At 31.0% G+C, this 23,041-nt stretch overlaps 1 protein-coding gene across 4 annotated transcripts in view; it reads left to right on the top strand.

The window, feature by feature from the left end:
- LOC129233144 (transformer-2 protein homolog beta-like) overlaps window positions 1–21,450 on the top strand; it is a 39,350-nt gene extending 17,900 nt beyond the window's left edge. For 2 of the 4 annotated variants that reach the window (XM_054867210.1, XM_054867208.1), the window contains 6 exons: window positions 5,520–5,540; window positions 5,629–5,803; window positions 11,582–11,710; window positions 15,232–15,291; window positions 15,380–15,495; window positions 20,983–21,450. In XM_054867210.1, the coding sequence (XP_054723185.1) occupies window positions 5,520–5,540; window positions 5,629–5,803; window positions 11,582–11,710; window positions 15,232–15,291; window positions 15,380–15,495; window positions 20,983–21,118 (637 nt within the window). In that variant the 3' untranslated portion in view covers window positions 21,119–21,450. Of the gene's footprint in view, window positions 1–5,519; window positions 5,541–5,628; window positions 5,804–11,578; window positions 11,711–15,231; window positions 15,292–15,379; window positions 15,496–20,982 lie in introns of all 4 variants that reach the window. The other 2 variants (XM_054867209.1, XM_054867207.1) reach the window with 1 other exon arrangement.
- Window positions 21,451–23,041: the final 1,591 nt, after the last annotated feature.

The following is a 23,041-nucleotide window of genomic DNA, read 5'->3' as shown; positions in this document are numbered from 1 at the left end:
CCCATAAAATGTTTCATTGATTTTAATGAGCATTTAACCGCTCCTTTCTGACATCAAAAATTGGAGAAAAATGAAAAAATATTGAATTTCTTTAAAAACCAATGTGAAAATTATTTTTCAAAATTAAATCATAGACTAAATAATTAAATAGCGTCATTAATCATAGTAATTATTATCACGCAATAGTGTCATACATTTTCGAGAACTACATATATGGATAATAAAATTTTAAAAAAGAAATCTTCAAATTTGATTTATAATACCTCATGCATAATGAATATTATTTTTTGGAATAATATTGTCCCTTGTTATCAAAGATGGAAGTTCTTTCCTAGCTTGAAGTTTAGCACGAATGTATCCATCTCGTACAGTTTCACCACGAACTCTTATTGCAGCTTCAGTTATTAGTTTCACACAACGTTTCACAGCTTGCGTGTGACAGGGAAATTTCTCGAAAGTAAACTCTGTAGAATGTTCTTTGCACATTTCTTTCCATTGTTGGTCTTTTAGATGCATTGTAATAGGTGGCTCTGTTACAACACAGTTTGCCCAATCAACTAAATCAACATAATCAACGGCTTCAAAATTGAGTTTAGGACGCTCAAAAAATCGTACACCATCCGAGCCAACAGTAGCTGTTCAGGATGAGCGAAATATGCATTACTTGAGAGAACTTTGAAAATTATCTCCTTAACGTTGTCTGGAAACTGCCTTGCAAGAGAAATCATTTTCCAAAAATGTTGGGCGCGGTACTGGCAGTTCGGTTTCATTTTTATCTCAAACCACATTGGAGCATAAACTAAAATTACATACTTTACAAGCATTGTAAGGTTTTCTGATGGAGTTGGAGTGCCTATATACAAGCGTAACAAACGGTTTGTAGTTGTCAGCCATCGCGCATGACTGACTGAGTTTGCCTGGGCTACTGTCAGCCACGCTTGAAGGACAACTACCATCTTTTACGGCAAGACAGATTCTATACAAATATTGTTGTTCAGTACTTAAATTTTTTATATCTTCCATGTCCAAAACCAGAAGATTGCAGTCAATTTTATCAAATTTGACCACCGGATTTTTTTCACAATCTCTAAGAAGTTGTTCGATAGCTCCAGAATATGAATGTGGCCACTTTGTGCAACCGTCCAATTCCAGTATAAGATTCCTCAGTGGCAACTCATTGTGGACATTAGACACAAGAGAGGACCCCTTTAATTGTTTAATTCCCAGCTGTGGAGGAGTAGAATTACAGCATTTCTTCAGGGTTCGTACGCCCTTGAAAAACCTTGAAAAGTGCTTGAAAAAAAAAAGTTCATTTTCAAGTGCTTGAAAACCTTGAAAAAGTTTTAAAACCTTGAAAAAGTTTCTTAGTGCTTAAATTCTCTCAAAAATCAACGAATTGTGCTTAGAAGTTTTAAAAAAGTATTTCACCAATGCAATTTTCTGAACATGTGTTCAGTATGCAACATCGCGAAAAATTGCTTCCGTGTTTGGGATTTCAATCCTTTTTCATCTTGTAAATATTTTGATGTTTTTTACAACCGAAAGATATTTTGACATATGGTACCTTAGATTAGTTTATTTTTTGTTTAATTTCATTAATTAACAAAGAAATTAATTTGGAAACCATGACAACATTGAACTTACTCGGGTTTCGCGGAAAATTGCTCTTGTGTTTGAAATTTCAATCTTTTTACATCCTGCAAATATTTAAATATTTTGGCTAATCAAATGTTAGTTTCGCACATGCTACCTTAGATTAGTATATTTTTTGTTTAATTTTAATAAAAAACAAATAAATTTATTTCATGGGAAACATGCCACGTCGAACGAGCTCAGACTTTGCGAAAAATTGCTTCTCGTGTTTGAAATTTCAATCTTTTTGCATCTTGCAAATATTTAAATATATTCACTAATCGGATGTTATTTTCATATTTGCTACCGTAGATTAGCATATTTTATGTTTAATTTCAGTAAAATATAAGTTTATTTTATGGGAAACATGACAACATTAAACTTAATTCGCGAAAATTTGCTTCCCTTGTATGAGATTTCAATCCCTTTGCATTTTGTAAATATTTTTATGTTTTTGGCAATTAGTAGTTATTTTGACACTGCTACATCAGATTAGCTTATTTTATTTTTTATTTTAATAACTAAAGAGTTAAAGAATTTATTACCTTGGTCTTGTTTAATTATTTGCTTATTTATTTTTGCAATTTTGAATGATTATCTTTACCTAATTTTTGGTCATAACAGATTAAAAAAAAAAAATTTTAATTTCAGCAGTTGAGCACCTAACAAATTAACTTAAAGTTTGTATTTTAAATATAAAGTTGATTTATATAATTTTATTTATAAGTACATCATTTTTTTATGTCTGCTAAAATAAATAAGGTGTATAACAGGGGTGGTTGTGTTATGATTATTCACATGAAATCCAGTAGTGCTCGTTTTTATGCTTTTACCTCCCTATATCTCCAATTTTCCCCTTTTCCTCAAATGTTCAAAATTACTACTTTATTAAGGTTGTGGGTACTTGGAGCTTACTGAAAGAGGCTTTAATCAGCAAAGGGGTAGATAGCTTAAGGAGGGTCATTCATCTTCATTTGGATCTAATAAATTGACCAGTACCAGCCTAGCTAGGCCCAGTGCCTGCTGCTGGTTATCAACAGGCACTGGGCATGGTATTTCTATGCAGAATATTTTGACTTAATAAACTATTTTATGAATTGTATGCATAGCAAAAGTTATTGTTGTACATATGTATATTCAAGTAACAGGGTCTTAGTTTTAAAAATTATTCCCCCCCCCCTTGCCCCATTTTGCTCTTTGAAACTTTCAGGTAATTTTTTATGAACTCACAAATTACAATTACACCTGAATATTATTGCTTTTCTAAATTTAAATTCTAATTTCAACAATAACCCTTTTTTTTTCCCAAAATAAAACTACTTTTGTCATAATATATGTCAACTTCTTGTGAATCTTTTCAATTTCGAAATATGGCTCTATAAATCTGAACTTTCACATTTATTGTCTATTGCAAGTTTATCAATGAAAGCTGAATAGGCTCAAGTTTACATTCAGAGTATTTATCACTGCTTAAGCTGCTTTTATATATTTTGAGGTGTAGAGACTGGACTGTGGACTTTCATTAACTTATCTTACTTCCTAATTTTTAAATTTACTCGAGGACAGTTGAAATGCCTTATTGGCTGAACAGCTAATAAATACATACGAATAATTGATTTGCATACTTATAAATGATTTGCAAACCTAATATTTTTAGAACTTAATAGTGCAAACTGAAATAACTTTCTGGTTAGTGTTTTTGTCCTAACCGCCCTCATATTGTAATAAACCACTTTATAGACTATTGGAAATAAATTTTGAAACCGGGGGGGGGGGGGGAGTGACTTCAAAAACTCCTCTCTGGCAATGCCATTGAACTTGGGTATTTTAGTTTCTTCCCATAAAAGTTAAAAGCACTTATGAAAGGTTTTTTTTTTAAGTATTAATTTGCTGATTCTAGAAAATATACAAACATCTAACTGCTGCAACCTTTGAAAAACCTCAAAATTAAACCTCTTGGTATCTGCTTCTCTTTATGACCAAACTTTTCAAACATTTTCAGAAAAACTTTCAACGCAGTAGATCTTTCATCAAAGCGTCTCTCGTTGTAGAAAAAGCAATTTTGTTTCCCTATACTTTTTTGTATTATTGCCTTATTTCTATGTGTTTGTAGTAAATGAAATCTGCATACAATATTTTTAGTACAAATTTATGATATTGCCTTGAAAACAAAATTTTTTACCTTGAAAAGTACTTGAAAAGTGCTTGAATTTTTTTCTGCCTAAAGGGTATGAACCCTGTTCTTGTCGAGGGGTTTTGTCTCTTAAAAGGGTTATAAAGTCGAGAGGAAGAAATGGCTTGAGAAAAAGAAGAATACTTGCGTTCAATTCATTAATCAGTTTAAAGGACTTCAGAGGATTCACATTTTTTTAATACTCAAGCGCTCTATTTGTCAAATATATATAAAATAATTATAAAATAATCTTAGGAATAATAGAAGTAGTTGAGCGCCATTTATTATCCAAGAGAAACAATTGGAACCGAAGATTAAAAAATTAGCATCTTATGTAAATATTTTTTATTTGAGTGTGTGCATTTTTTAAAATTGGCGTACAAATATCGCATAAAATTGATTGAATTTTCACTGTTCTAAGTAACTTATTGCGTAACATTTCAGTACTTACTTATTTCGAAACTACTTTTATTTATTTATTTATTTATTTATTTTTTTTTTCATTTTTCCAATGTTTTAGTCTTAAAGGAGCGTAGCTAAATATTCTACGAAATGTATAAAAATCTTTGAGGATTTCAACTAATTCACTGACAGATACTTCTAATAATTGCTGAAAATAGCTTCAAACTTTTATTTTCGACCCCCCCCCCCTCTTTTTTTTTTTTTTTTTTTTTTTTTGAAAAAAGTGCATTTTTGCCATTTTTTTCCGTTTTTTGAGGTCAAATAGCGTCGGCTAAATATTAAACAAATTTAGCGAAATTTTTTATGGGTAATAACGGGCCCATATAGCAACTTTTCCGCACTATCCAAAAACCGATTTCCAAAAAAAGTTTTTCCGGCCCACCCTAATGTGTAGTCTCATGTTTTCTCTTGCCTTTCTCAGGAAGCCAAGAAGGGAAAAGCTCTCTCACACAGACTTGCAGCCTTAAATGCACATATCCATTATTTTTGCATCCAGCTTTTATTTCAGTTAGTTTTAAATTTGAAAGTTATTTTATTATGTGCCAGTTAAAAAAGCTCTTTTAAAAAATAATATTTTGTTTGGCTTATTAATATATATATATATATATATATATATTTCATATTTTTCAGAAAAGATCCAAATAGTCGCTTGTTTAATTTTCCATTAGTTTTTTTTTTTTTAATTCAAGTAAAATGGTTGTGGACAAACTTAAAAATAGAGCCAAATGCAAAAAAAAAAAAAAAAAAAAAAGGAAAAATATAATATTTAGACATGTAATCACTCACCATCTGCTTAGCAGAAAATTGCTAGCTCAATTTACGCTTTCAGTCTTTTTGCATCCTACACTTGTTACAATTATTTTGAAATTCGAAAGTAGATTCATAATAAGTTAGCTTAGTAGGACTTTTTTTTTTGAAATAATATTTACTCAATATATTTTTGGTAGCTGCTGTTTTTCAGGAAAGAACAGATTTTGAAAATAATAGGTTTGAATTTTCATTTATTTTTGAATTTAAATAAGATGTTTGTTCAGATACTTTTAAAATAGAATCACAAACATAAAAAATAATACATTAAGGATTAAATCCTTAATATAATTTAGTCATTGCTGTAAGAATTTAGCAGAAGTGTACTTTATATTAGCCTCATTTAATAATTCCTAAATTTTCTATTGTTTTCCTCAAATATTCCTGTGTGTTTATTATATATTTGCATTTGTTTTAACTGTAACTTTTTTTTCCCTTCCCCAAGCTCCAGAAGCCGTAGCAGAAGGTAAGTCTAATTGTACTTTTGTCATAAAGTCAAATCATTAAATGTACTTTTCTCGACAATGTTTAATGTTTTTTAAATTACTTTACAGCCGTTCATATTCTCCTCGACGTTCATACTCACCACAATACAGCCCTAGACACTCATACTATGATGATAGGTATTATAAATATGGTGGTGGAAAAGGAGGTGGAGGAGGAGGTCGTTATTCTTCTAGATATAATAGATCACCCATGTCTAGTCGAAGAAGACACGTTGGAAACAGGGTTTGTATTTGATATGAATCTTAAATTTATTTTGTATTATTGATGCACTGATATCACATTGTAAGTTAAAACTTCTAAAAATTTCTAATTGTCCTTGTGGATTAGAACTTCTAAAGACCACTGTTTTTACTTTGCTTTTAACTAAGATAAGACTTGCTACATTTTTAGTTTATTTTTTAAAAGTTCAGTTATAATATCTGTAATATTCAAAGGAAGAATATTTACTACAGATCTTGTAATAAATCTGCTTTCATTTACATGAGGATTGAAATTTTTTATGGAAGAATGGATTATTTTCAGTACCCTTTTCTTCTGTCAGATAAATTATCACATCTCATTTATTAGCATGTGTAAAATTGTAGCTTCAGCTTAATTTAATGTTCAGAAATACTTATGCTACTTTAAAAAAAATGTAAAATCCTGGGAGGAGACAGATTGAAAAAGCAAATGTGTGGGCTATATTTTTAACTAATAATTTAGGGCTAAATATTAAATAATAGGCTAAATATTTTTAATGCAACACTAATTTCAAATCAAAGAATTGTTGTGAGTCTGAGAATTTTTTTGCATTGGAAACTTATTTGGTAATTTTGAAAGTGACAAAGGTATTAAAAAAAACCTAGAAGTTTTTTCAAAAATCAAAATAAAAGTGCACAATGAGAAGTTGGTAGAATGTATTAAGCTATAGCATTACTTAATGAAATATAATAATGATTTTACGCATCAAGATTTTCCCCAAGTTTGCTGGTATTGAAAAATCAATGCTCTTGTTTTGATTCTTTCTTTGTGAAAGTTCTTGAAGATTGTAATGAATGCTACAAGGCAGGGGTTCCGAGACTTTTTCAGTTCGTGGCACCTTTGAAGAATTGGGATTTTCTCATGGCTCCCCCTTTTCTTTCCATATACATACACATTAATACCATGGACTCTTTGTGCCACTCCTCTTTTTTTTTACGGCATCTAGTTTAGGAATCCTAGCCATAAGGGATAAAATATCTATTCAATTTGGGTACACAGTTGTTATATAAAACGGGTTCTCAAACTTTTTCGATTCATGGCACCCTTTTGAAGAATTAGAATTTTCTCACAGCACCCTAGCCTATCTCTGTTTATACAGTGAAGTACCATTTATGTGCTTCTGAAGGGACTGTATGAAAAAAGCATACACATGAAAAAACGTGTAATAGGTACGGGTTAATACGTATTAGACTCTTCAGGGACCAATTTAAAAAACATATAATTGATAAAAACGTATAACCGGTGCTTCACTGTATGTATTGATGTCGTGGACCTTTCTATCTCACCTTTCCCTGCAGCAGTCAGTTTGAGAACCCGTGATGTAAAAAAACTATGGTCAGGCTACCTGTTTGTAGTCAACAGGGTTCGTACGGGTCATGGAAATCTTGGAAAGTCATGGAAAAAAAATAAGCAAATTTCAGACCTGGAAAAGTCATGGAAAATTGAAATTTCCATTGAAAATCTTGGAAATTTATTTCAGGTCATGGAAAAATGTCCTGGACAGAGATAAAGTAACAGTAACTAAAAGAGCGTTAGAAATCTTGAGTGATTTAACAGTATAGCACATAAAAGCTATTAAAAGTGGCAAATTGAAAGATCCCAAAATTAAATCTGAATTTTGAAAAATCATTGTATCGCAGCTGCTTGCCTTTTTTTACTATTTGGACATCTCTTAGTTTGAACTACTGTTATTTTCAACATTTCTTATGTTTTATGATCTGTAGTAGCGAACTTGCACATTCTTGGATTTGCCACGCCCACTCAAAAAAAGCAATTTAATTGCATCCGAGTTCGATTCCATCACTCGTAAGAGCTTTGTTATTAAATTTATCACAGTTTATCTTAATTTGTTGAAGATTTTAGATCTTTAGTCAGGTGATAGAATACAGAAAATAGGGAATTTTAATACTCTAAAACAGTAGTACCCAACATACGTCCCGCAGAACTAATCCATGCGACCCACTGCTACGTTCAATGTCAGAAATCACACATGTTCTGGAGTTTCTGAATCTATTAATTTATATGCATTTGAAAATGTGCAAATAAGTAAACAAAACATTCAGTACTGAATCAGAAGATTGATTCAGTACTGAATGGTTTTTTCAAAAATAAAATGTCTGGTTTAGAAACATGAAGAACTAAACCATGTGGCTTTAAAGAACCAAAATACTGTCAAGTTAGGTGGATGATTCAATGCACTGTTGAACACTGAAACTTCACTTGAATTTAAATGATGAAGACAAATAAGAATAGTTTTTTAAGAGTACACTTATATTTTTACATTACGAGTAAGTGCTTCAATGAGGCTGTGGCATTCATGTAGATGTTTTGCTAAAGTTCATTTTCAAAAATTTGCAAGTTGGAGATTAAATAGTGCTATTCTCTTTGCGAACAATGTCATGAGAATTTTTATTGAAGTCATGAAAAAGTCTTGGAAAAGTCATGGATTTTTTTCATTCAAATAGAGTATGAACCCTGAGTCAAACAAAATCTTAAATTAACCCTAAAATTTGGAAAAAATCAAAACATTATATTTTGAACTTAATTTTCTGAAACATTTGTAAAGATGGTTACAGTTTTATTTTCCATTATTTAATTTATCAGAGCTTATCTTAATTTGTTGAAGGTTTCAGAAAATCAATACTTTTGTCAGGGGATAGAACATTAAAATAGGGGAATTCTACTACTCTAAAACAGTGATGCCCAACATATGGCTCCCGAAACTGATTCATGTGGCCAGCTGAAATATCTGGTTTATGTAAATAAATTTACGGAAAAACGTGGCTTTGCTTTAGAGAACGAAATACTGTCAAGTTACATGGACGGTTAGTATGCACTGTTGACACCTAAGAGCAATATTTTTACTAAGTAAATTTATATATTAAGGACAAATAAGAACAGTTTATAATTAGTTTCTATGGTGTGCATTAACATTTTTTAATCACAAGCACCAGTACGCGCTTGGATGAGTTATATTATTAGTGAGGTAATTTATTAATTTCCGCAATGTGCACTGATATTTTTTCAGTCACAAGTAAGTGCTTCGATGGAGTAGTGGTACTCACGTAAAAGTTTTTCTAATGCCTATTTCCGAAAATTGGCAAGTTTGACATTAAATAGAACTATTCTCTTCGTGTAACAAGGTCATAAAATTTTATGAAGTCATGAAAAAGTCTTGGAAAAGTCATGGAATTTTTCATCCAAATAGAGTATGAACCCTGTCTAATTTCATTGTTGCACATCCTGAATCAATAGTTTTTGTCATCTGTATACATAAAAATGGATATTGGTAAATGTGTGGGTGTGTTCCCTAAGATCTCGGAAACTACCCAGCATATTTGGCTGTGACTTTCACCATTTGTTCTTTTTGATACTATGAAGGTTTATCGACCAGTTTCAGATTAATAGTTCCTTTTTTATTCCAATTTAAGTTTTAATTTTTGTGTAAATGTCCGAATATGGAGGTGAACACATACTTGCACGTATTAACATTATGTGTCCATTGAAATCGCTGATTTTTCCACTGGTTCTAAGTTGTATAAAAAACGATTTATAAGCTTTTTAGTGCCATGTTCGAAGGCTTTCATAAACCCAATTCATTAATTCGTGTATCATCTCACAGGGTGGCGACAGATCAGGGAAAAATCAGGGAACTTTATTAATCAGGGAAAAGTCAGGGAATTTTGAAAAAATAACAAAAAATCAGGGAAAATTGATTTTATCAAAAAAAAATTTTTTTCTTTTGCTTTACAAAATTAAGTTCTCTAATTCCCTATGCATTTTCCGCCAATTATCTGTTCAAAAAATAAAGAGTAAAATTAATGAGGTGCAACTATACGCTGCCGCATATTTGCACATCTTTTTTCCTAAACGTCAAAATATTGAATCTTACTTATTAACCACAGGATGAACTTCCTAAGATTGCTTCTGTGTCTGTTAGGTTGTTTATTTTACCTAGCTTGAAATTTCCTTTCACGCTTTCAATGCTACGTAAAATAAACAACCCTACAGGCAAAGAGGAAGCCTTCATTAATGCCTTAGGTCCTTTGCCTTTATTCCATTGTCTCGAAGTAATTAGCATACTGTAATCGCAATTTCAAGAAGAAGTCTTTGGTTTTTGAATTAATACTACAAAAGATTAAAAGTTATTGCTTCGTGTTTTTAATTTAATTGCTAAAATTAAACTTTCAATCAAAAAAACTTTTTATTGCCGTTATACTATTTGCAGTCACCACAGATCATAAAGGTTTTCTTTTCTTCAGTCTTAAATGATACTTTTATTTTATAACCTAGTTGTATTCTTCTTTTATATGTTTTGAAATTACCTAATTGCTTTTTTCTTTTTTTTTTTTCTATCATTTCAAAGTTGCTTGTTACAAAAGCAATCTAAGATTTTTTTCGCTACATACTGAAATCATTTGAAATAGAGTTAACTTGTGTACTTAAGTAAATATCTTTATTTTTTTTTTATTGTTCAAATGCTGTATTCATTCATTTAAAACCTATGTTCTTGATTAGAGAAAAGCTCCCTATGAATGGATGTCAAATGGTTTCATCTTTTTTGCATAAATATGTCAGTTATATAAGAATAACTACATTACTTCTATTCTTCTTAAAGTTCTTATGCTAAGTGGTTTCTGGAAGTAAAGTTTTTATTTTAATTTTCTATATTCTTTCCATATAGAAAAATTTAATATACTATTTTGTAGGTTTTCCCCCCCAAAAAAAATTGACTTAATATGTTTTTTTTTTTTAATTTTATTTAAAAAGTAGCATCTTTTAAAAATATATCTTTAATTCAACAACTTAAAACGTTTAAAATACTGCATTTTATACAAACATACAATGGATTTCAAGTAGAGCAAAGAAAGAAAACCATTATCATTGGTAACGTAAATCAGGGAAATTTGGTGAACTTAATCAGGGAAAAGTCAGGGAACTTTTTTTCACAGTTCCTGTCACCACCCATTCTCAACTCCCAGTTGACAGCTAGAACTGTTGAATTGTTGAATATTTTTGCGTTTCGTATGCCTGTTCAAGGTTTTTCTCAAGTCAAATCTCTAAGTAATATTGGCAAATAATAAATGGATTTGGCTGCTTATTTTCTATTTAAACGGAACTTTAAGGTAATTCATAATGTGCTGATTGGACACTTATTCATTATACAATCTACTTCTAGAAATCCTGCCAAACTTTTTGCAACGATTTCAATAGCTGATCCGTTTGGAAATTTTTTCATCTGTCGCTGTTTTTGAAGCCAATATTTCTCGGCTTTTACCATGTAAACAAAATATCACCATTAAAAGGATCTTTACTATGTAAAATAATCCACCAACTAAATTAGGCAAATCCATAAAGAGCACAAAAATTTCCATTAATTTTTCTTTTTGCAAAAAAATAATAATGATAAATTTTTTTAACATATGAAGTTTAATTTCATATTTTGGAAATTCTTTATATAGGCTTTTAAATGTCTGTCTTTTGTTTCTAAATAAATACTATTTTGTTCTTTATATTTATTCCTATTTTAGTTTTATGAGTGAGGAAGAAGCTCTATTTTTTATCACGTCAAAAAGGTGTGTTTTAAATTCTTTCCCTGAAAACAGAAAGCAAATAATGGTTGTTTCTCATAATTATCACTGGCCCAGGCAATGCCGGGTATTTTTGCTAGTAGCCATATAATGTGCTTTGTATTTGAATTGTCAACTTTCATTATTAACATTGGGTTAGTATACCATGTGATCTTAATTTACAAAGCAGGACAACCCGGAACCAAGTAGATGTCTTGGCGTTTTTGGACTCAGCTTATATACGCAAGAACGAGAACTTCGAGAGGTGTTCGGAAAATATGGTCCCATCGAAGATGTTCAAGTGGTTTATGATGCTCAGGTAAAAAAAAAGAATACTTAAAAGAGTTATTCGTTTTATTTTGTACCGTTTTTTTAGAAGAAATATTTTGATAGGGATAAATTTAATGTTTAATTTAGAAATGCATAACACTGTGCGGCAAAAACAATCCTTAAATGCTTCTGACATCTCGTTGGATGTTTCTCATGTAAAATGACCCCCTGAATATGACCTCTGTTTTCCCCCTTATACATACCAATTTTTAAAGGCACCCCCAAGTTTTTTCAATTTTCCTTACTTTTAGAGCACTTATTATTATTTATTTTTTGAGATGAAAAGAGCTTTATATTAACTGGTAACATATTTTTTTGGGCAAGAGAAGTTAAAGATCATGGACACCAATCGCAAAAAGGGGGGACTCCAAAAAAACTTTCGCAATGTAAAATTTTAAAAAAAAAATGAATGTTGCACATTGCATACAAGTTGTGAATCTCAGGTCTTCATTCAAAAAAACATTCTTTTGACTGATTCTTATCTGAAATGAACCCCTTGTTTCCAAATACGACCACCTATCCCCCCCATTATGCTCCTTTTTAGAACCCCCCCCCCCTCCTCTGATTCAGAACCATTTTTTTATTTGGAGGGGTATAAGAGTATAACAATAACTGTAAACATTATTCTGTATGACTAGAGATGTGAAAAGCTCAAAATCTTGTGCACATGTAGCAAAATAAAAAACATGCCCCCCCCCCCAATACATTGTACAGCAAAAAAAAAAGCTCAAATGCGTCTAAGTATATTTGGCTGATTCGATACCTCTGCAAATTGACCCCCTGAATATGATCTCCGTTTTCCTCCTACACGAACCGATTTTTGTAGAAAAGCACTCTCCCTCTTTTTAATTTAAAGGGAGGGGGGGGGGGCAAGTTTTTTTTTTGCTTCATATGCCTAAGATTTTGAGCTTTGCACATCACTAGTCATTCAGAGTAATGTTTACGGTTATTGTAATGCTCTTTTCCCCCTTCGAAATTAAAAAAGTCTCTGAATCGGAGAAAGGGCTCCAAAAGAAAAAACTTCTCTGAAATTAATTAAAATTGGAAAAGACTTGGGGGGCCTTTAAAAAAAATTGGTACGTATAGGGGAAAAAACGGAGGTCATATTCGGATTCAAGGGATCATTTTACATAAGAATCGGCCGACAAATTGTCAGAAGCGTTTTGAAGGGGGTTTTCTGTTTCTCGTTTCAGATTTTATTGAAAATATTTGTTTAGAACTGAAAAATGTAATTGGATATAGCGTCGCCTCAGAGCAACAGGAAGATATCTAATCTCAGAAATAACGCTCAGATACCTTACTATTGCCCTGAGGCGACGAGATACTGGGTGCTCCGTTTTAACCTGCAAGACCTTTATTTTCGCAACCATTAATTCTAGATGTATATTTCCAATTGCAAAAATGTTCAGAATCAGATGCAGAGTTAAGATATTAAAAGTTTGAAGTGAAAATAAAAATAAGTCAAAAAATACAAAATTTAACTTTTTATACGAGTTTCATGTCCCCTAACTTATATTTAAGGAAATAATTCCAACACAAATAGTTTGATAGTAGTGTTTTTGCATATCATGGCATAACATTTGCGTTTATTTTTGAATAGCAATGAAAAAGATCAATACCTTGTTTTTCTTACTTTGCCGACCTGTTATTCTTCTGAAAAGACGGAAAGTTCCATTCTTATCTTTTGTATGGTCCCGTAAAACTTTAAAAAGGAATATCTCCGTGAGTTTGGTAGCAAAAATGTCAAGTTTTTTTTGTTAATATCTTTCAATGGAGATTATTTCCCTAAATATAAGTTAGGGGACCTAAGGCCCCTTTTTTTTTATTTTTTGACTCATTTTTATTTTTGCTTCAAACTTTCAATATCTTAACTTTGCATCAGATTTTGTACATTTTTGCAACTGGAAGTATACACCTAGGAATAACAGTTGCGAAAATAAAGGTCTTGCAGGTTAAAAACGGAACACCCTGTATATAAATTATGCACTTCAAATTAATCAGAACCTCAAACTTTCGAGACTCGGATTTATACAGACCCTACTATAGCTATAAACGAGCTGATGTTTGCATCACATGACTTCCTTTTACACCAATTTTATGTTATTTCCCCATTATTGGCAGTTTTAATGCAATTCAATAGTCCACTCTCTAAATATCACGCAACAGTGGCCAAATTGAAACCAGATTTTTAAAAAAAAATCACCAAGTTGGTGACAAAACTTGGTGAGCTAAACACTGGTGATATATTGCCAAGTGTTTGCCAATTTATAACACCACTTGAGTTTGACTGATTTCCCCCCAAAAAGGTGGAAAAGACCCCCTTTGGAACATTCAAATGCAACCCAAAGGGGAGGTGCCCAACTAGACCCCACTAGGAGTATACATACCAAATTTCTACTTTCAAGGACATACCGTTCTTGAGTTATGCAATGTACATACAGGCGTCACAAAAAAGCTTGTTGTAATTAACTCCTAAATTGTCAAAATGGATATTTTGGGCATCTATACATTCTTGGGTATAGATGCTTTACGGTCGGTCTTTTAACACTTGTGTGAAATAGAACTGTTTCTCATTGCATGAACAGATGTCAGCACTACACTGGATGTGACGTTGGTGTAATCGAAGTTAAACGCGAAGGCGGTGCTTTCCACCTGTCACATTTGAATTCATCCAATTCAAGAAAAACGATAGCGTTACTTGCCGTTTTGTTTTCCACGTGATAATGTATGTATCTGTGAAAATTTCAGTTAGCGTGCCGGCAAGAGACAAAGATGTCTTAGAGAAAGTATTCGGTATTCTTAGTTAGGAATGGCCGCCAGGCAAAAAGGAAAAGAAAAAAACGAAAATAGTTCTCAAAACAAATTATTTCAATGTTATTTTAATCAAGATACTTATTTGTGTGCAATTGATATGATGTGCAACACCGATCAATCTGGATAATAATCAGCACCATCAGTCTCCATTTTTATGGAGATTTCTGTTCAACTTGATGCATCTTAGTTTCTCATATCTGCAATAATAAAAACCAATTTATCTTTGATCTCACGATTGAAAATTAAATGCCATTATAGTAATAAATTTACAGTTTGCATTTTTCTAGTTTTCTGACATGAATCTTAACATTTGTACAAGTAAGGGATTAAACTCCCAATTAATATATTGATAATTTTCTTCAAGCAAATGTACTAACCTAATTTAATTAATTTTCACCAGCGATCCTTTTATAATATGCACATGTGGTCGGGTCCAAAAAAAAAAAAACATTCATTCGGGGATGAGCAAAATGGAAATCAAGGTCGATTTTTCAGTGAAAATTTTTTCGGGAATACAGAGCTTCCTATTTTGTAAAAGGCTAGAAAATTTTTTTCATTTCTCCTGATTATGCTTATTTACCATTGCTTTGTAATGACTATGTATGAAGGCATGTTATTAAACTAAAACATTCTGTAGTTTTAAGAAATCATCTTTTTTAAGAGAGATATTTTTTCATTGTTCTTATGTATTTTCAGAGTGGAAGATCAAGAGGATTTGCTTTTGTTTATTTTGAAGAAACAGATGATGCAAAAATGGTATATACTATCATTTAATATTCTATATTTATTAGTAATCTTACGCAGTTACTTTTCCCCCTAATTTGTTCTCTATTTCAATTTTTAGGCAAAAGAGCGTTGCAATGGCCAGGAAATAGATGGGCGAAAAATAAGAGTAGATTTTTCAATTACAAAAAGAGCTCATACTCCAACTCCTGGAATATACATGGGGAAACCCACATAGTAAGTTTTCTTTTGCTTATTTTTTCAGGGTTAGGTTTTAGACTGTCCAAAACTGGTTCAGGACAGGTGGTTTTTACGGTCCAAATCTGTCCGAAAGTGTTTTAAACTGTCCAAAAGTATGCTTAGCTAAAGGAATCTGAGCAAATCAGTTTGTATTTACTCCAATATTCTTAATGCATAAATTTAAAAAAAAGTTTTAATTAACGAGAAGGGTAACAGCACCAGTACCAGTAACGGACAGGCATAAGTTTGGATTTAAATAAGAATGATAGGCAGGTAAAACTGACGTTGCTGTGACCCATGAATACGATGCAACTATCTAGTGTTATCAGAATGAATTTAATGAGCCAGTTCGTATTTACGTGGCAGTAGTGGAAGGTTATGAACAGCTACCACGAGGTCTGTCAGTGTTTCATGTTCATTTGAATTTAATAAAGTTTTAGATCTAAAAATAAAGAAATTTTCCAAATTTTGAAGAGAAGGGGAATTTTTTTTATCCATTACTCATCCTTTCCTTATCCTATCTGTTACTGGTTATCTGTTTTCGGTGTCTGTCACTGCGGTTCGGCCCCTTTTTTGGAATTGAGCAGAGAAAAATAGAATAAACTAATTCAGAGAAACTAGAAGCAGTCAAACGGTATATGAGTTGTAGCTGCATGAGAGGAAAATAGTTTTAAAAATCTAAATACATTAAAAGGCTCAGAAAATTGAATTAACCTGAGAGCAATGTCTGTTACTGGTGCCGTTACCCTATACGATAATACTTATCTCCAAAATGTTCGTTTAAAAATATTTAACTCAAAAAAAAAAAAAAAAAAAAAATTAACAACTATTACATAAAAACTTTCTTATATAACAGCTAGTTGTGTCTTTAAAAGACATTCACAACACTGCCAAGACGATGAATTTCAGTTCCATTTATAATACAAAGGAATTTTATTAAATAGGTAATATTTAGGTGCAAAGAAAAAGCTTTAATTTCTCTGCATCTAAGTTTTACATGATGTTTTAACAAAAACTCTCTTTTAAATCATAGATTAAAGAACAATAAATTGATGATTAGGTATACATTTATTTTAAAACTAGTGCAATTTTTTTTTAAATTCATATTTTAAAAATAATATATTATGTAATTACAATAAACAAATTAGAGAAGCTTGATAATTTTTAGAAACAATTTATTATTATGGTATTTTTCTAAAGTAGTTTGGTGGTAATTTAGTTTTAGATCTTAAAATGGCACCATAGTCAAGAAGAAAATCTTCATAAAGCTGTAAAAGACTCAAATATATATATATTTTTCCATCAGTTCAAAAATTGTCATTTATTACATTCCAAATTAATTATTGCACTATATTTTAAACACTTTCATTTTTACATTTGCCTAAATATCAAAAAATTTGTTTACTTTTATGAAAAAATAATAATAATCATTATTATTTTTACATGCGTACAAATTGAATTTTTTTAATGAAGAATTCCACTTCTAGGTAACTAGATTAGAATCAGCTGCATGAATTATATATTTATACTGGAGTGTTAACATTGAATAAATATTCAATGTAAAACATAACTTTGACATTTGATTCTGTTTTTGGTATTTTCTCACAAAATAGTTTCTCTCAAAATGTAGTTTTGGATAGGGCGGTAAAAACCACAGTATTTACTGTGGCTTTTACTGTAGTGTCAAAAACCTTGCCAACCCTGGCTCCTGATAGTGCTTGTTAGGCATGTACATAATACTTTTTTCATTTAGTGTTTGTTTTATCTTAAAAGCAGTAACGTTATTTAAACTCAACAGGAAGGTGATCTTTTTTACTTTCTTCTATATCTAATATATAGAAGAAAGTATTGGATTTGTGTGAATTTTGACAGATTCAAATGTTTTGAGGTGTGTTGAGTCCATTTCGACCATTTTTGGAAAATGTCTGTATGTGTGTGACCAATTTTTTGTGGCTGTTCTACAGCAAAAACTACTCAATGAAATTGAACGAAATTTGGTACACATGTAAGTCCCTATATGAACTTGTGCTCATTGGTTTTTGGTGTGTATTCCTCCAAGGGAGGTTGGAGCAATGGAATGTTTTTTGTCATCAATTGTGACTGCTACATCTCCTCAAAAAATAATAAACGGAATCAAACAAAAATGTATCGACAAAAACCCTTAGCAGTTATAAGAGCCGATTCTATTTTGGTGTCAATAGCTGAAAAGGGGGTCTTGCAATAAAACGTTCTTTCTTTATTATAGCAACCGCCATATCTCAAGAAGTAAAGCTATGTTTTGGAAGAAATGTGTACCTAAATGAAAACAGGTGTTGGTTCAATTTTGGCGCCAATCACTCCAAGAGGGACTGATTTTTTCATTTTTTTTTTGTGCGAATAAAAATAGCATTATTAATGCAACAATAAGAAAGATAAATCGTAATAGACTGTCGTCGGCGTATTTCGCGTTATTTAAATTATTGGAAATGACCTGAAATATTATTTTTAAATGATTTAAAATTTTAAACTGTTGTCATCTTTTGTTTGTTAACTAGTAAAATATTTGTAATTGATTCAAGCAAGGCTTTTATAATTTTTGCTTTTGCGTTAATTCGGAAATTGGGACGGTCGTCAAGTGTTTGTGTGCATAATTTTATTTTTGCAGGGAATATTGCTTTTTCATCAAGCATGGGGAGGGATCAGAATTCATAAGAAAGAAATAGAAAAAAGTTTCGTGATGGCCGCAACATACTAGTTTATTGTATGAAAAACACCGCCAGCTCAGTCAATTCCAGCCGATGACTGCAGATTTTTTCATGTATTTCTGCCTTAGCCCTGACTATAGGGCAGTAACTTACTGAACATAGTTTATTGTAGTTTGTCTTAGCAGCATTTGTTTTAACAGTGTTCGAATGAAAGGTTTGACTGTATTTAAATCCATTGAATGCAGTGGAAAGCTGTAAGTGGTGTTTACAGAAGGAGTGTTCGTACGCTCCTTCAAAACTCCTCTAATACTCCTTCATTCAGTAAATTTTTTTGAAGGGCCCTTCAAACTCCTTCATTTTTAGTTTTAACTTCTTCAAAACTACTTTGTTTTTAGTTCAAGACTACATAATTTTCCTCTACGATAGTGACGTAAAATAATTCGACACAAGGGTAATGGTATAAGGACAATTTTGATGCAGTAATTTCGTGTGTATATATATATATATATATATTTTTCAAAGATGTGATTTACAAATTGAGCATAGAAGTTGTAAAAATTAAAGGTGAAAATATTAGATGACTAAGACATTTCAGAAGTTAAGTAAAACATGCTTAAATAGTGCAAGGCTATTTCCGCAAGTATTATGATTGTTGCTTTTCCCTCCACCATATTCTCAGCAGCAAAAGCCAGTTTGTCTAATTATTATTTAAATATTTAAAAATACATAAGTTGATGTACTATATAAAGTGATTGTGTTAAAAAAAAAACAATTGTTTAGTAAATCGTTGTAATGATATTGTAAAAAGGGTCATCCACAAGAGCAGACGTGTGATTTTTCTGTGTTTTAACGGAATTTCGCATCTTCGGTAATTTTGAAAAGCAAAACTTTCATTTTGGTGAAAATCCGTTATTTTATATTTTTTTTTCCCGTCAAAAAAATACTTTCCGTGCATGCAGCTACGTAACCAACGGGTGCAGCATTTTCCTGCGCTGTGATTTGTTTAACTTGATTCCAATCTGTAAAGTGATGCTTAATGCGCATGAGCCCATTCTCTACTTAACGAATGGGCAGCTTGAGTAGTTAGAGCATCTGCATAATCCCAAGCTGTAATTGATCAAATGCAAATACTATCTTTTGAATTAAGTGGGGAAAGAGATCCTTTCGAGAAAAGGTAAAAAAAAAAAAAAAAAATTCAGTTGTGCATTGAACATACTCTTGCAGCAATTTTGAACTTGATTGCCTAATTTTTTTGAATTTCTTGCCAATAGGAACCTTTATTTGATAAAAGATTTTTTTTTTTTTTTAAATTTCAACAGTGTTGGATGGATTCCAATCCTATGCTCCAGAAGTGGATGATGACACATGGAACGTAATACTTATGAATTGTAATTTGTATGGCTTGCAAATAAGATTTTATTTACAGATTTTTACTATCAATGTTTACTTACCAGCTCTATTTTATTAACTATAGTTGAACTTTTTTTAAAAATCAGTTTTTTTTTTAAAATTCTGTTTTTTAATTGAAAAAAATCCATTTGATTTTCATCTTATGTAAGATGAGTTTATTTTCCCCTATTTTTCTGTCATCTTTACTAAATTTGATTTGAAAAATATGTATCAATATTTAAAAAAAATTTACCTCGGTGCAGTAATGCCTGAAATTTTCCAATAGTTTTAAGAAGGGTATAGATTAGCTTTGTTAATAATCTTTTCAGTGATTATTAGTGTATCAAATTAATATAGTAAAATCCCTCTAATGCGGACACTAACGGTACAATTTTTTTTGTCCGCAATAAAGAGGTGTCCGCAAGACAGGGATTTAATAATGATATTTGCATTGGAACTGGGGAATTAAAAATTGTCCGCATAAGAGGGGTGTCCGTTAGGAGGGGTTTTACTGTAACTAACTTTCCTAAGCTCTTTTTATTGTTTTGAAAAAATTAATACACCCTGGTATTATCCACTCTGGTTATATCAGTTACTTTATTTGATTTATGAAAGTATGTCATGACGTTGTGGTATTTCAGTATTTTTTTCCTCAGTGTGTCACATGTCTGATAAGTGATGTCATGTCTTGAGGGGGAGACGAGTTCATGAAATAGTGACAAGGGGAAGAGAGAGGGTGACAAAGTGACATCATTTATTGTAACAATATATTTGTAAAAAACATGACATGAAATGAGAAGTTAGATTAAGTGTGACACTTTGTGACAAAGGAGAAGGGGTTCAAATATGACGGGGGGAAATGAGACTTCATTTAAGGATAGCCCATTAGTACTCTTTCAAAATCTCATTTTACTCCTTCAAAACTCCTTCATTTTATTTCTGAAATTGAGTACAAACCCAGCCCTTGTATTTATCACCTTTGCCCTGGGAAAATAGAATTTGTTCTGCTCGAAATTTGCTGTTGTGGAACAGATCTTCTGTTGAGTCTCCCCCCCCCCCCCCCAATACTCTTGGCAATTTCCATACTGAAATACAGAAGTCGTGGATTTTAGAACTCTGAATGTAGCAGATAACCTGCATTCAAACAACCAGTAATAAAAATAAACAGAAGAAAAAGCAGTTCCTCTTGACTAATCAAGTGATAAAAACTGATAACCTTTTAAACCATCCTCTGGAGTTAAACAATTCCTCTAATTAGTGGAATTCTGTGATTTGCCGACATCTCCAAATCACGGTATCTACTATTTTTCAACGGAGGTAAAGTTAGTCTAAAATTTTAATTTTGTTTTGTGTTTCACTTCTTTCCTGTAAATATGTTATTTGAAATTAATATTAAAATTATTTATTTCAGTCCCAAATTTGCTGGCCATAGAGATGGAGGAGGAAGTTACAGAGGTCATTCACCCTCACCATATTATAGCAGCAAGCATAGATACTCTAGATCAAGATCTCGCTCCTATTCTCCCCGTAAGTACGGGTACTACTGATGGACTTAGGGAGAGAACTGACATGCATTATCTCATAAACATATTTAGATTAGATGTCAGGCTAATGGCCATTTGATAATGTACTTTTCATTTAACTAGCATTGTTGTATTCACTGTGATTGTTCCATTTTACTTTTTTTTCCAGTTTAATAGTGTGTACATATATGCAAATTCATTCAGATAAACTCATTTTAAAATGTATTATGCTATAGTCCATGCAATTTAAATTTGTATTTTTGTTTCATTGCATAATGTTGGTGTAGGAACTTGTTTATTTTTTATTGTTATTTGTGTAATGAACAAGATTTATCTTTCACTTGACTAAATAAAGTTGTGAGTTGATATTGATCTTTGTTTTTGTTTTGAATTTCTAAGGGCACTGGATTAAAGAAGAAATATGAAGAGTAATTTTCTTCATAATGAAGAATTTCAAAATTGCTATGAAGCAGAAAATTCAGGTTTTAAGATTTTGCACAATCGAAAACTGAAGTAAAATAGAGAAGCTTTAATTTTTTGAAAGAAAATTTGAATGGGAAAGAAATGGCATTTGGGTAGTTTGAGAAGTTGAAAAGGAAGACTTGAAAAAAAGAATGAAGTTTTTTTGAAGTTGAAGACAGAAGTATTATGAAGGTCTGAATGAAATGAAAACTCTTTGATGTTTGCTTCACTCAGTAACCAAACATCAAGTGAGCATTTTCAACCTTTTTTTTTGTTCCCTAACTTTTTTCCAAAATCGTTAGATTTATGTTATTATAGAAAGGGTTTTCGATTTCACTAATTATTCTCTAAGCATTCAAAAATTAACCATTAAACTGATAGGATACTTTTCTTTTGGTGGTTTAATATTGATTTCTAAAAATTTCTAATACACCTTCTTTTCCCCATAATTATCTTTTTTTTTTAAATAGTATCTTTAAAAAAGAATTTAATTATTTTTAAAAGAATCTTAAAAGAATTTAAGATTTTTCTAGTTGGTGTGGTCTTTCTTTCCAAATTCTTTTTCTTCTACTTTCTTATCTATACTTTCTATTAGATAATCTTAAGATTTTTTTAGAATGCAGTAGATGTGTGTTTCAAAGTTTTGTTTGACTTAAGTTTGCTTAAATTGTGTACTTAATTGTGAGGTAAGTATAGCACTTCTAACAAGATTTTTTAAAAAAAGATAAAAACCATAATTTTTTTTTTTAATTTTATCATTTGTACTGGTATTTTTTGTGTGGTAAAGTAGTGTCCCCCTTTTTTTACGGCATATACTCTTAAAGAAACAGAACTTCAGATATCTTCTTGGTCTTTAGCATTTCTAGAATCTTCAAACTTTAGGCAGCTCAGTATATGAAACAGTGCATAAAATTGAAAATTTTATTACTATTGTAAAATCAAAAATAGATGGAAAAAAATCGAATACCTATCCCTCCCTCAAACTAAATATTGTTAGGAAGGATGCAGTTAGAGGTGGCAAACTGTTTTCAAATACAAGTACTAAAATTTCATATTTTTAATCCTTTAAATATTCATTACATTTTATGATTCTATGCTTATTTTTTAACTCGTAATGTGTTACACTAGGTTTTCAGATTAGTTGTCAAATTCACCCATTTTGGCTGTTTGTTATGCTTTTACACATCAGCCCCAATTTTTTACACATTACAAAATCCGTTTCAATATAACTCGTTATTTTTTTTACAATGTGATTTTACCACTTGGACATAAATTAGTTATGTGTCTAACATTATTTTAATCTATTCTAAGATAAAAAAATATATATATATATATATATATAGATTTATAGTGGTGTTTACTAGGTAGCAAAATATTTAATTTTTAAACTAATTATTTCACGTTAATCACTAGTCATTGTTTTAATAATTATTTTTAAGATATAGTATTAGCTCAATTTGTTACATTTTGCTTTAATTTTTATTT

Source organism: Uloborus diversus, unplaced genomic scaffold (assembly GCF_026930045.1).
Source record: "Uloborus diversus isolate 005 unplaced genomic scaffold, Udiv.v.3.1 scaffold_187, whole genome shotgun sequence".
NCBI lineage: Eukaryota > Metazoa > Arthropoda > Arachnida > Araneae > Uloboridae > Uloborus > Uloborus diversus.
This window is presented reverse-complemented; position numbering and strand designations above follow the sequence as displayed.